Source organism: Anneissia japonica, unplaced genomic scaffold (genome assembly GCF_011630105.1).
Source record: "Anneissia japonica isolate Jap-2015-1 unplaced genomic scaffold, ASM1163010v1 scaffold288246_len349457_cov184, whole genome shotgun sequence".
Taxonomy (NCBI): Eukaryota; Metazoa; Echinodermata; class Crinoidea; order Comatulida; family Comatulidae; genus Anneissia; species Anneissia japonica.
The window spans coordinates 38,047-52,005 of NW_022752398.1; the positions used below are offsets into that span (position 1 = coordinate 38,047).

Sequence of the window (13,959 nt, forward strand, 5' to 3'; positions counted from 1 at the left end):
GGACATGGAAGGGGATGATTAAAGATTGAAGCAAAGTAGTAAAGGCATATATCACAGAAGCAGATGTAGTTTTGACTTCATTTACAATAAATGAAGTTGGGGCAGAAGATCTCTTACTCTCTCTTACAAAACGCCAAAAAGCCTTCCTAGTCTTACCACCTGTAAAAAGACAATAACATAATTATAATAATATTTTTGGCAAAGGTACATTACTTTGTTACGAACACGTTTAAACTCTTCCCAAGCAAAGCTAGTACCACGTACTTTAGCTTTTTTAAACAATTTTTGTTTTTTAGCTATTAATTCTTTACTTCATTAGTTACCCATGGATACGCTTTTTAGACTTTTTTGAACGATGCACAGTCTTTCGACTGCTTGAAATATAGGCCTATTTAAAAAGCCTTCCTAGAAGTTCTTCTACACAATTACTAGAATATAAATTCCATGGTGCAAGATAAAATAAATTATTATGATGGTTAATATCTGTCTTATGGTAAGCAACACAATTGCTAATCATGATACGCTTCTCATAGAACTTTGACTTGCGTAATGTAAGTATAATAGCGTTATGGTCACTTTCTTCCGGATTATCAGTTACATGAAGATTTGTTACATGTTCAGGTCTATTTGTAAATACAAGATCTATAGTAGTACCGGTACCTATATTAGGATTGTTGGTACGGTACTTGGTCTAGTGATTTCATTTACCAATTGAATGCAATTTAATGCATCAATAGCATTAAATTACTATTGCTAAAAAACAGAAAGGAAAAAGAAAGGGAAAAAAAAGGGGAAAATGACTTAATGATCGCCCAAAATGGCTCAGAGGTTGATTCCGGGCGTCTAGAAACCAAACATTTTGCAGAACATGTCCCCGGACATCCTAGGGATCTGCCTCTGCCGATGACTATTAAAACGCGACGTTAGCTTCGTCAAACCAATAGGGTCTGTGGTCAAACTAATACTACAGGTTTAAGCAACACATATTAAAGCAAATAATAAAATAGCGATAAGATAATCGACCTACGCTTTCACACGGCCAAGAAAATGCTTGCAGTTGGTAATAGAACAACATGCTTGCTTTTAAAACCTATTTAAAAATAGGCATTCATCGGCGGTTCATGATTATAAAATCACACCATTTGTTGGTGGAACCAGTAAAAAGTGAAATCTCCCACCAAATTGATTAATTCTCGGCTGTTAAACAAAATAATTGCAAACGTTCTAACTCTTGATGTATTAGTCTCTAAACTAGTAACTTATAAAAGGTGTTATTCCTGAGCACTAGAGGCAGGTTAAACGTTTCAGCGATTATAAAAAAGGTACCAACCTTTAAATTATCGTCCTATAGTTATATACGGTATCATATGGTTGATGAAGTGCATTCTGCTGATATTTTGTACTGTATTGCGACTTTCAGAACCCCTTCGTTTCAGTTCCTCTTTAAAGGCTCCTTCATAAAATGCATGTCTATGGTAATTGTGAACTTTTAAATTGTACAACAGTTGTCAAGTCGTATTCAGCGAGAAAAGGTTAATGGTGAAATGTCTGACTGTATCGCCGTTGGAAGTGTTGTTCCTAAGGAAGAGTTTACTGTCTTATGTTTTTCTGTATTAATGACTTACCTGTTGTGTTAATTCGCCCCTCTTTCAGGATCCAAGCAACCCTAGACGCTAGCAAAGCAACACTCTCATATTTATAAAGACGGTTATAAGATATATATTATTTTTAAACATTTTGTTTACAAATATCCATTTAACATTTTGTTATTCTTTTTAAAAAAAATAAATCAGGAATTTCTGAATATTGGATCGAAATTTCCATAATGAACAAAAAGAATGAAAACTAAAAATGTCTGTTTCATTAACGATTTATTATTATAAACACTTATTTGAATTGGTATCATGGGAAAAATACAAAAACAAAGAATGATTACCGTACCTTGCAGAGAGGAAACTTAATTTAAAAAAAACTCACAGCTGTACACTATAGTTAGATTTAATAGGCTTATAATTATAAACATTTGTCATTAGTCATATTAGCATATCCACATAATTAATTTTCAATATCGATTTTACCTTAAAAAAGTAATTGTTTTAATACAGTAAATAGTATGTTTAAGACTAGGGTCTAGAGCTGTGTTCTGATCTCAAGTCCACCACTAAAAGCCAACGCTACTGGACATTTTCTGCCAACCGGGATTTGATTTCAAAACCCTCTGGTTACCTGCTTGTGGTACTGTATATGAATATTATTTTTATTTTGGTTTATAGGCCTATATTAAGTTTCATCGCTGGAAAACTTACAGACAAACGATGATAAACAAAATACAAAACAGGCAAAAAATGCCAGCGTAGAGGGAAGATGAACAAGCGTCAAGACCGTTAAAGGTGTGGTACTGAAAAAGGTGTAAAAAAGGGCCTTTCCTCCAGTTTTTAAAAATTCAAAATTCTGTATCTCATTCACCGCTCCCCAGTTTTTCGTCAGACAACCATTTTTCTGTCTTAGAAAAATCAGTGCTACAACATATAAAAAATTTGTTTTCCTCCGAAGCCTGACTTTAATCTCTGCCTGAATTCATTATCACATGTTAAAAAATTAATAGAATATGGCAAAAAAAAGATCAGTCTGTTGATCACTTAAAAATCTCCCGTTTAAAAATATATTACAAGTTATAGGCCTACTTTCTTTTTGCCGAACATGACATAGAAATATAACGAGACGGGCCTGCCATACGGGAGCGAAATATAAAGGAACGAGGTCATAAATGTGCATCGTCACACTAAAGTCCCTATTTTTGTGCATTTTAGTAAACCATAAGTATATCCTTGCTGGTTGACAACAAGTCAGCTGTTAGTACTCTGGTTGCATCGGAGGTGTTTCGATGACCGTCTTACTAGGACCAGCGACTGTAGTTGTTGTTGATATCGTTGTTGAAATGGTGTTGGGTGGGTTCCCTCCACGTAGCTCTAGTGACCTTCTGTAATCCATAATAGCATAGTACAATCCTCCGCCATATGCCAAAAATGCGAAGAATCCAAATGCCTAGAATGAAGGGTGAATGTAAGAGATTAAAAAAGAACACTTACAATGGCTAAACGATAATCATATTTATATACAGTGGCAGACTGTAAGGTAAAATGTACACGGGTATGCAGGGACTGCTATTGGAAAAAGTTCCATCTGTAGCCTACAGTGAAGACTGAACGCGTTGCGTTATAAAGTTAAAATACTATGTTCTATGTTCTACATAGTTAAAACTATGTTCCTTTCATACCCGCAAGGTTGTAGTTTCTTCTCAAAAGATTTCTTATTCCAGTATAACGTTTAACTGCATTGGATTGGATTGGATTGGATTAGATTTATTCGGTATAGACACCAAGGATAGCCCACAAAAGTCTAGAAGAAGACTTAATTCCAGTGGGATCCTTCTGGTTGTGATTGGACAGTACACCAGGAGACAATCCCCTACTCTTTTCCAAAGAGTGTATTACGTTCTTTAACGTACACATGGGCCATTAATGCACACGGGACCTGCTTAAACGTCTCATCCGAAAGACGGTGCGCTATATTCGTAACTTGTGTTTCAGCCCTCTAGCTGAAACACAAGTGGCTACCACCAGATTAGCACACTGAGCTTAGCTGCTCTCAAGTTGCAATTTAATTTATACTAAGTTTCTTCTATACCGGTCTTATATGCAGCTTTCTTTTAACTTTTATCATTGAGATTTTAGAATGTCGGGGCAATACAAAATACCAAATCGGCAGTGTACGCCCAATTAGGCTAGTAATAACGGTGTTAAAATTGTTATATTCTAATACAAATATTAATATTTATTTAACAATTATAAGGTATTCTCCCACTTCTATTGATACAGACGTTGCTGGTATGGTATTTGAAGAATGTACAAAAGGCCTAAAAAGTTCGAAAATCTAACAATACATTCCAATGAAATATAGCAGTCAACTCAAAAAAATTAATGTTGGTATAGAAGATTTTGGGTAATAAATGCTAAATAAAACAGATGAAAGGCACAATACAATATTTTCAGTTTGAGTATGCAGAGCATAGGCCTACCTTGATTGCCTTGACGGTCTGCCACTTTTTATATATTATATAACATTAAAATGTGTAACTGAGAGTGATAAAAATAAAAGTGGTCTGAAGTAAACAACATGCATTTAAATTGGACAATTCTCATTGAATATAGAATAGATCGTGGATACGATCCTAGACAACAAATGAACAGATGAATTGCAATGGGCAAGACTGAAATTTGTTTTTGTTTTAGATTGGCACATCCTACAAAATAGAGTGAAATCTACATGACAATTTAATGGATGCGAAACGTCGTCTTTTTCCCAGATTGTTTTAATCATTTTTTGAATGACCTGGGAATCCATGGTATCATTTTAATTGCTGTTTTTGTGATTGGGATCGACATGTTGTTTGCTTTTAGTTATCACTGAGTACCGATCACTACTGAAAAAACATATCCAATACTTAATCTAGTCTGATCAGGAGATGGTCTGATAAAACAGAAAAGGTGTTTCCACTAACACTGAACTATTCTGAATTTCGTTAAAATAGAGTAGCCTAATCATAACAAAAATTAAAGCGGTTACGTCCATTTAACAGAACTATTGCATTAAGATTTTTAGATATTTCGACGACTATTATCATTATAGCCTACACAGAGGCGGATCCAGTAGGGGCACACGTCCCCCCCCCCACTCCGTTTTGCCACTAAATTTTAAAATTTCAATGCATATAAAGGAAATTAGCGCTCTCACCTATCTATATGTTGTGCACCCCTTTTGAAAAATTCTGGATCCGCCCCTGCTAGTAACATTCATAACACAAACAGTTACCACTTACCGCCCCGGCACCCAAAGAGCTATTGATTGCCCAGGCTGCAACTAAACATGAACCTAAGAAATAAAATCCTACAGCAAATGCATGGTACACCACATCCTGTAAAATAATTATAATATACATACATACACACACCCATAGATACACATATATCCAATACGGCCTATACTATATATATATTCTCGCTGATGAAGGCCACAGGAGTGGCATAAATATCCGAGTTTATAATAAATCAGTGTTCTTAAAGTCTACTACTGAAGTTGTTTCATTATTTTCTATTATACATGTCTCTTATACACATCTAGATGTGTATAAGAGACAGCACTCAGGGAGAGCAAAGCATCTTGAATAAGGGACTATCATATTGCCCATCTCAGAAACCTGACCCAGTCAATCTCTGTTCTGACTTCCACATGTTCACCCGTAGGATACAACTTAAGGAATTCTTTCAGGACAAACAGCTCGCCGCTAATCACACTCTGCAAAGACAGAACAATCTAGTGAAGGAGTTCAATCCACCTACTGGTAGGAACCAATTCATTGATGCATACATCAATTCAGCGACCTCGCACTTAAACTCGTTCCTCAACGAAGTACAATGTAAAAAACTACAAGATAATATGACCAAAGAAGAACGTAAGGCTATATCCACTCTTAAAGCCAATGATGACATCGTAATTAGACAGGCAGATAAAGGAGGAGCCACGACCATCATGAGCCAAACCAGTTATATCGAAGAAGCCAATGAACAATTATCGAACACTACATTTTATAAGAAATTAGATAAGGACCATACTGTTGATTTTAAACGTGAACTTTTGAACATGACAATAGGGTTATCTATTCATACCCGTTCACGTATGCCTGCTCTTATCCCTAGGAACCCACAGCCAGGTACGTTTTACACCATTCCAAACTTACGATATAATATAAATCATCAAAGGTACATATACACTGTTTACATTACGAGATACAATGCCTACATAGTGAATGTGTGTTGTCAGCACCAATTGAAACTTACTTACCATAGGATTCCATGGAAGTGGAATTCTAAAAATAAGTTTGGTACAAATTAGGAACAACTGAAAAGAAGTCAGCACAAGACAAGTCATGGAGACAAACTGGAAGAATTGGTAGGCAGACCAATGAGATATATGCCAACCAGGAGCGCACGTGACACACATGAACGCGATGAACGAAAATGTCTGTTGAAAAATTGTTTTAAAAAGTAACATTAGCGATGATGGTTCAATATTGCATGTTAATGAACTTGTTGGTTTAAGCAGGGTTTAAGTGGGAGCTATAGAAGCTGACCCCCATACGTTCTACACGTTCACAATGAAACCCTCATTGAGAGAGCCTTAAGTAGTATTTTTTATCGAATTGCAATACAATACAAACATTTAATATGGTTTTATATTTTCTTCACGGTGTTTGAAGTATGTCAATCAAATACTGTACAGTAGAACCCCTTTTAAGGGAACATATTCGACAGTGGCATTGCTATGTGAATGCTCCCCACCCTCCAACCCCGCGCATTCGCTCCCCACTGGAAAATTTTAATGCAAACAATTACGCTAAAGTAAAATTGAGTCATATCACTGTATTTTGCCAGCTACTTCCCCTTCACGTTAACATAGCACCCTCCCACCTTATCACCTCCATCAGCAACACTACCCAATTAAATACTCCTAGATACGGTACGCCACTGAATTCGTGTATCCCTTCAATAATGTCCTCTAAACAGTGGCACCCCTTAATAGGGGATCACAGTCTCTTGAAAGTTTAGTTTAATTGTCAGAAAGTGAGTAATAAAATAATTAATAAACTAATATGTAACTACGGTAAAAACAACAGGAATTGTATTATGCTTGCTTCATGATTCATATTCTATTCCTGTATATGGATCAATGATTATAAGACCCATTTACTTGTTTTACAATATTAAATTATTATATATTGGATAAACAAAATAATATCAATTGAGTAATGACGTTTACCATACATAAACATGTTTTGTTTGGGTGTGGGGTGGGGAGGGGGACGGCTTCCCTCCCGCTACCATTGACTTTAAATAATTTCATATTCAAATTTTGTAAAAATATAATAATTCCCACTAAATCTCCATATTGAAATAGTTATTATAATAATATCATTATAATGAGTGCCTGCTTTAGAATAGGCCTAGATGAAAACAGTAGGCCTACAGCCTGGTTAATGTTGGGTAAAAGTAATGGTAGGAGAATAACCCGTAGGCCTAACTCATAGGGTCATTGTGCTGAATTACCTATGGGTGTGGTCCGTGGATACTACATCATTCCACAAAGACAGGGGCTGAAATGAACCATAGCATCGGGGTAACCCCCTCCCCCAGGCCTATTTTCCCGAAAGATGCAATGGGTTCTTTAAAGTGCACACGAGCCAGATATGTACACTGGATCTCCATTTTAAGTCATTATCAGAGAATACTTGGTTCTACCAACCGAACCATGGGCGAGGAGCAGCTGGAACCATTTGGAACCAGCGCCAGGTGTTAAGTCTGTAGTTAGCGGCGTCCCTGTCCTGAAAGATTGATTATAATATCATTATGAGTGCTTGCTTTTAGAATAGTGTAGTGATCGCAGGGTTCGATCTCCAATTAAAAACCCCTAAATGAAGACCACGGCTTAGACTGCTCTCTAAAGAGCATAATAGAGAGTAATCGAAGACGAAATAGTCTAAATAGAGACCATGTCTAAACAGTGGTCTCCAAGATCAGCATAAGTAGAGGCTGATCAAATCTAAAACATCCAAAAACAAAGACCAAAATTGCAAGTGGTCTCAAAAGTAAAAAAATTCTTTCATCTTAATATAATTGAATATAGTGCACCCTCCAATTGTAGATCTCTCTAATTCCGAAACTAATTAGAGACCACTCTTCCTAAAACCCGAATAACAATCTTCAATCTTTTAATACAAAGCAAAGCAACCTCCATAAGAGACCGAAACCTGAGACCACTCCAATTTTTTTTAGGTCCAAATGTGGTCTCGAAATTGGAGGGCAAACTATTTATTTCCTTAGTATTTGATCCTGTGTTCGGTTTTAAATGACTGAATCATTAATGTATATAGTTTTAGCAACTGGAACCGATTTTTAGCACCTGGAAACATATTTTGTATATATCTCATAATGCATTACAATATTGTACAAATCACCATGACTAAAATACAGTCGCTTAAAGCAGGTCCCAATATAACTAATAATAATATATAGCTAATAATAATAAGTTCATCTGTTGAGACCAACAAATTCCCAAAAGCTGTTTGAAATAAAAAATAAAAAAGGGGAAAAAAGTGGTTTTGTAGTAGGACCATTTTGTCATTTTAGGCTAAAAATGTGGTCACGGTCTCTAATTAAAGGGTTCTCAGAATTAGAAGAGTTTATATTAAAAGATATGTGATCAGTTGATACCTTGAAAAACTGGTTCCGAACTAGAGGGGTCTCAGAATTAGAGGGTGAACTGTATACGCGTCTTCTCATTGGTTTTACCTAAATGTTGTGCTGAAGACCTTCTTACGCGCTTCCAATATTTTGAAGTAAGACAGCTCAAAACAGTTTAATACGATGGGTTCGCCTATTTGTCTGGCTTATCCACTTACCATTTGGGATACCTTTAGAAGACCTTGTATTGATGTAAGATAAACTGTATCGCATCCTAAACTCGTCTGGTTGCTGTATTCTGTGTTCGTGACAGTTGCACCGGTATGCGAACTCTGGGTGGTTCTGATAGACGGTTCAGACATTGTGTCCTTCGGAAGATAAATATGTTATAATCTTACTGCTAGTATAAAATGTTTTGTTTCTGTTAGAAGCCATATTTCAAATATATTGCAGTGGCGGGAGGAGGAAAATATCTTTGTTGTCAGGGGAAAAAAAACACTATTCGTTCGGGGAGAAAAAAGACTTACAAAATTTGAGACTCTAAATCGTTTATATAACCTAAGGATTTCAAATATCTAAGCAATTGTCGGGTTTCTAGGTTTTCTTCCAATCAACTCCTTTGAGAGGCTTTAAGCTGGCCCTGGCCACTTTTCCGCCGGTCGGAGAAATCGGTCTTCTCGCCGGGGACATCGGACTCCCCGTCTAGCAATCCTGGCGCCACCACTGATAAATTGCAGAAACGATGTCGTAGGCTTACTTTGCTTATGTTCGTGCTCAATAGTTTATTACATTTACTACATAAACACAATTGATTTTATAGTAAAGTGTAAATGGAATGGAGCAATTCATTTTTATTTAATTTTAGTATAAATATAGGCCTATGTCAAACAAAAATAAGTAACAAATATTAGAAGATGTTTGCAGCATTTTCTGCGTCAAGGTAATCTTGCGCACCCTCTGTCGTTTAGTCTTTACGATACATTAAAATCAAAACATAAAAACACATTATGAAGAAAAACATTATAACGGTCACTGTTAAAATCAGGTTATTTTTATCATTTATAGGCCTGATTCCAGATTCATTATAGGCCTAATTCCAGATTCAAAACAAGTTTTCATAAGAGCACCACCTTTTATCTTCATAAAACGATTTCAAACATAAATAATAGGCCTAGGCCTATGAGTAGGCCTATATGCTTAAATGACAAGCTTATTGCTAAGCTTTACCTAACCGTTTTAGCTTATTATAAATTTTCCCGAAATTACAGTACCATGCTGTTTGGAATAATGTACTCGGTACATAATATAATCCATAATATTCCATTCAAGAAATGGAATATTATGGATTGTTTTAGAAATGGGTCCACAATATTTTCTTCTTCTTCTTCTTACTTTTGGTGCAATGTCATCGTCTCTATATTGATTTCCTTCCTTCTTATACAAACGTTTTAGACTTTTTTGCAGTTCTTAAGTTCCGCACTTAACTAAATACCGTTTCAAATTGATAATTGCATAATACAGTGCAATGTCTCTATGCGCGCGCTCTTTTACCTAGTATCAAGAAAAATGCTACATAAAACAAGAACAATGAAAGATTATAATTGCGAAAAAAATATGTGATTTAAGTCGGGATTTTAAAAGGGCCAAAGATGAGGATGAAATTGGGTAAGTCGTTCCGAAACTTAGGGTGCAGCAACAGAGAAGCATCTAGGGGCCTACCACCATATACTTTCAACCGACTGCAGAAGAAAGTTTGAACTGGATGGTTTATAATGTGAACCTGGGTAGGCCTATGTGACCACATGTAGTTTAGGACAATATGAGAATGTAATTCTTATTCTTTATTGCTAGAAACAATATACAAACACAAACACACAGTCAACTCAGGGAACGGGAACCAAAAATTGAACTAAATCACTGTAACAAAAGTAAAGATGCCATATTCCCATCAATGTAATGTGGAGATGAACAATGAAGAGACTTATACTTGGAGAAAATGTATTTTCTCCATGTAGGCCTATATAGGTCAATAATTGAAATGCTTTTTTTTAATAATATGTCCATGGTACAAATAGACTCACGTTTACTAAAAGCCTATTTCAAATTTAAACTAGGCTGCTTTAGCTCAGATGTCGTGACCAGCGTGTACCAAGGTCATATGCTTGTGAATTTAATTTATGAATGATCAACAGGCAACATAACTTACCTATAAAACTTGATACAATTTGGATGCTTTCCTCAGAAACACTGTAACATAAATAATGGCTATGGGATATAAACGCTTAACTGTTAACAATAGCAGGGTGTGCAAAATGATACCCCTGAATAATTACCTTTAAATAAAAAAAAAACAAAAACAAAAAACAGCCCTGAATTAATATTATTCTATTCGCTGATGAAAAGACTTACATTCTATTTCCCTTTGCGGATTCTATACAGTCGGTCAGTTTGCTGGCAACGTGATGGGTCCAAAGATCACATCCACATTGATATTTGTTAATTGAACGATTTAGGATGAACTATGATCAGGTCCTTAGGATTTAGGCCTAGGCCAGATTTTTGAAACTCAGTTTTGCCGAATGCCAGATTGCCGGCCGAGTCTAGGCCTACTTTGCCGAAAACCAGTTTGCCGACTCAAAAACCATAAACCCAGTTTCTCCTTTTGCGGATACTATACAGTCGGGCAGTTTGCTGGCAACTGTGATGGGTCCAAAAAAACCATGAACCCAGTTTGCCGAAAGTCAGTGAAACATTAACAATAGCATTCGATGGCGCCCTCTCTTACCATGTACAGTATTAGTATAATCACAGACCCTACCCTGTGGTATAATAAATACTAGCAGCTTATTGTAGGTAGTAAGTTTTAATGATTCTTTTTTCTTTATTCTGTAAATCAAACTTGATTAACAATTTGACTATCATCCAAAAATTAATGAAATAGGCTTATAACGTGTGATTAAATGTTTTATAAGCATATTTTTAATAAATACATAACGTTTAACTAATATATGTAAACCTGAAGGAAATAAATTATACACACGTGCAAGTGGTGGCTCCAGAAATTTCCCTACGGGGGGGGGGGGGGGTCTGAATGTGTCTGAATCGGTCAGGACCCTTGCATTAGGGTTCGCAGGCAGAGGGTTTTTTTTTAGTGGGATACGATGCTTGATCCTTCGTTTCACTTTCTAATTTAACTGATGAGCCATGCATGACTTCAAGTAGGCCTTTTCCCACAGCATTGTTGTTCCAGGATTATTTGTGAGCCTATATAATTACCGGTACGGGTCCTCCCTGGCCAACTCATCATTTTTGCAAAAGCACAGTATGCTGTACTTGTGTACGACAGCGACGGCAAGTTTCGGCAAACTGGGTTTCGGCAAACTGGATTTTTTTTTGACAAACGGACCTGTGAGGATCCTACTACAATAGGCTATTGCCGTCGTTCTCCGTCTGAGAGTTTGGTGATTAGTTCTTTAGTACAGTAATCTAGTAGGCTACGCACGTCACCCCGACTTTCAAATCAAACTGAATAAAATATCAGATCAAATTATAAACAAATAGCCGGTAGGACTACTTGTTGAAATGTGTAGTACAAACAAATATATTATAAATTAGCAAAGTACTTTTTTCTTTATTAACTTCGTAGCCTATTAAACTTACCACAGGCCTATTTTGATTATGCAGCGGTGGCTATGTTAAAGCATTGCAGAAAATGAAAACCAATAACAGCAGTGTACATCTGCGGAATGCTACTTGAATCTCAAAAGGTCTACCAAGACACGCAATTCTTCCTTCATTTTCCGGTACTTGGTCGCGTATATTTCCTAGTACAGTTAGGCCTTTGTTAAAAATAAACTGTGATCTCATACATGTATACCTCACGATCAATATTATCTTTATTGGTATTATTATTACCACGGTGCGCCAAGGCGCTTCTTAACGGCGGATATATCATGAGACAATTTATATGATTATAATCTAATGTCCGGACACATGACCTTCAAATACATATAGGCCTACCTTATATAATATCACATTGGCAATAACCCTTGAAAGTAATTTAGATGATTTTGATATCCTATGGGCCGAAAATGCGCTGAATTTAATTTTTTAACAAACAGAATACCCACATCAATTAATCATTTGGATATAATAATTTAGACGTGTACACACACTTCCATAATACATGCCTACAAATGTTGTAGATCTATTATAGGCCCTACTTACAGTAGTATTATCGTATTCTTGGTTTCTGACATGGATCATTGAAATTTGATTGAGAATGTGGTTCCTCACTATGACTATAAGTTTTAAGAGGAGTTTTCACTGAAAACACACGTGGGCACCGATTGATAGGCCTACCAAACATGATATTTGTTAATATGTTTTCAGTTAAAAATAAGTGTACTGTGAATTGGTTGGTAAGATGTTTTATTGGCTTTTTATGTAATTTGTAATTATTATGTAATCAATTTGTTTAATTGTTTACAAAATCTGTGCATTTAATATGTTATAATTATTCTTGTCCTTTGACTTTTTGACTTTATTTTTTTTTTAAATTACGTATATATATATATACTGTCTCTTATACACATCTAGATGTGTATAAGAGACAGGTTACAAGTCACTTGTCTGAATAAACAAATGAAATGAGATGCAGTACCTTCCAATCCCATGGTTCTTTGGTTTACTGTATTCTAGTTATGAGATCAGAAGATTTATTTCTCAAAACAACTCAGTAAGGAAGCTTCAAAGTACACACCTAGATGTTCAGATGACAAGATTCTGGATCTCGTCATGTCTACAGACCATAGAAGATGATCAGATGACGAGATCCCGCATCCTATCATGTCTACATATCTTAAACACCAGTACAATATTAGGCCGAAAATGACCGGAAACGATAACTATCGGGATGTAGACATGATGAGATCCAGGATCTCGTCATCTGAACATTTCTTTTAAAGAATGTAGACATGACGAGATCCAGGATCCAGGTGGCACTTTTAAGCTTCCATAACTTAGTCCTATACAGTAATTTTATGTAGAGTACGGTATTTTGTATATATTTGTCTGGTGAACTGTGTAAAACTGAAATAACAGTAACACGAATTAACAGTAAAAACAATATTAATAGTAATAATAATAAATGAAATATTAATTAATTGGTTCATTGACATAATAATAATGATAATATAACAACAACAAAAAAGAACATAAATATACAGTAGCTACAACAAGAACATTTCAATAATAGCAATTATTATTTTGGGTTTGTATTTAAGTTTATTTTTATAGTAAGTTTTTAATGAGATTCTGATTTTTGTTTCAATTTCTTTTCTTTCTTAAACCTGCTTATACTCATAGGCCGATATTTTATGAAAAACTGTTAAAGATGTGGAAATAATGGTCATACACAGAGAAAGCAGGTTTGCCATATTCGTTGCTACTTTCTCCACGTAGTTCATTCATTCATAATTCTAATGGTTTATTTATTTCAAAACCTCATGAATATACATGAAGTAACAATGAAAATGCTTTAAATAAGAATTGTCAAGTATTGTAGCAAAAACTAAATTGCGCTTTATAGACACCTGATTGGTAGCCCTCTTTCTTTATCTGGAGTATTATGTTGAAATGTGTAAAGGTATAATGTATTCTG

The 13,959-nt window shown here is 35.5% G+C and overlaps 1 protein-coding gene across 4 annotated transcripts; it reads right to left on the minus strand.

Moving 5' to 3' along the window:
* Positions 1-1,854: 1,854 nt before the first annotated feature.
* On the minus strand, positions 1,855-12,104 carry LOC117122303 (CKLF-like MARVEL transmembrane domain-containing protein 4). 4 transcript variants are annotated; one of them, XM_033267852.1, is made up of 6 exons: positions 11,958-12,046; positions 10,504-10,544; positions 8,516-8,665; positions 5,902-6,081; positions 4,880-4,975; positions 1,855-3,045 (listed from the first exon to the last, which is right to left on the minus strand). In XM_033267852.1, the coding sequence occupies exons 3-6, from the start codon at positions 8,657-8,659 to the stop codon at positions 2,854-2,856; spliced, it is 612 nt and encodes a 203-aa protein (XP_033123743.1). In that variant the 5' UTR covers positions 8,660-8,665; positions 10,504-10,544; positions 11,958-12,046; the 3' UTR covers positions 1,855-2,853. The 4 variants fall into 4 exon arrangements, with proteins under 4 accessions (XP_033123743.1, XP_033123742.1, XP_033123741.1 ...); XM_033267851.1 differs by lacking the exon at positions 11,958-12,046 and adding an exon at positions 10,707-11,056; XM_033267850.1 differs by lacking the exon at positions 10,504-10,544 and having other exon boundaries at positions 11,958-12,104.
* Between the last annotated feature and the right edge of the window lie 1,855 nt (positions 12,105-13,959).

What these genes read in the sequence shown, in the direction of transcription:
- LOC117122303 (XM_033267850.1), bottom strand. Translation starts at nt 8,659, where the DNA reads ATGTCTGAACCGTCTATCAGAACCACCCAGAGTTCGCATACCGGTGCA. An exon ending in TTCTAAAGGTATCCCAAATG is followed by an intron (nt 6,082 to 8,515) that starts GTAAGTGGATAA and finishes ATTTTTCAACAG; the next exon opens with ACATTTTCGTTCATCGCGTT. An exon ending in CACTTCCATGGAATCCTATG is followed by an intron (nt 4,976 to 5,901) that starts GTAAGTAAGTTT and finishes ATTATTTTACAG; the next exon opens with GATGTGGTGTACCATGCATT.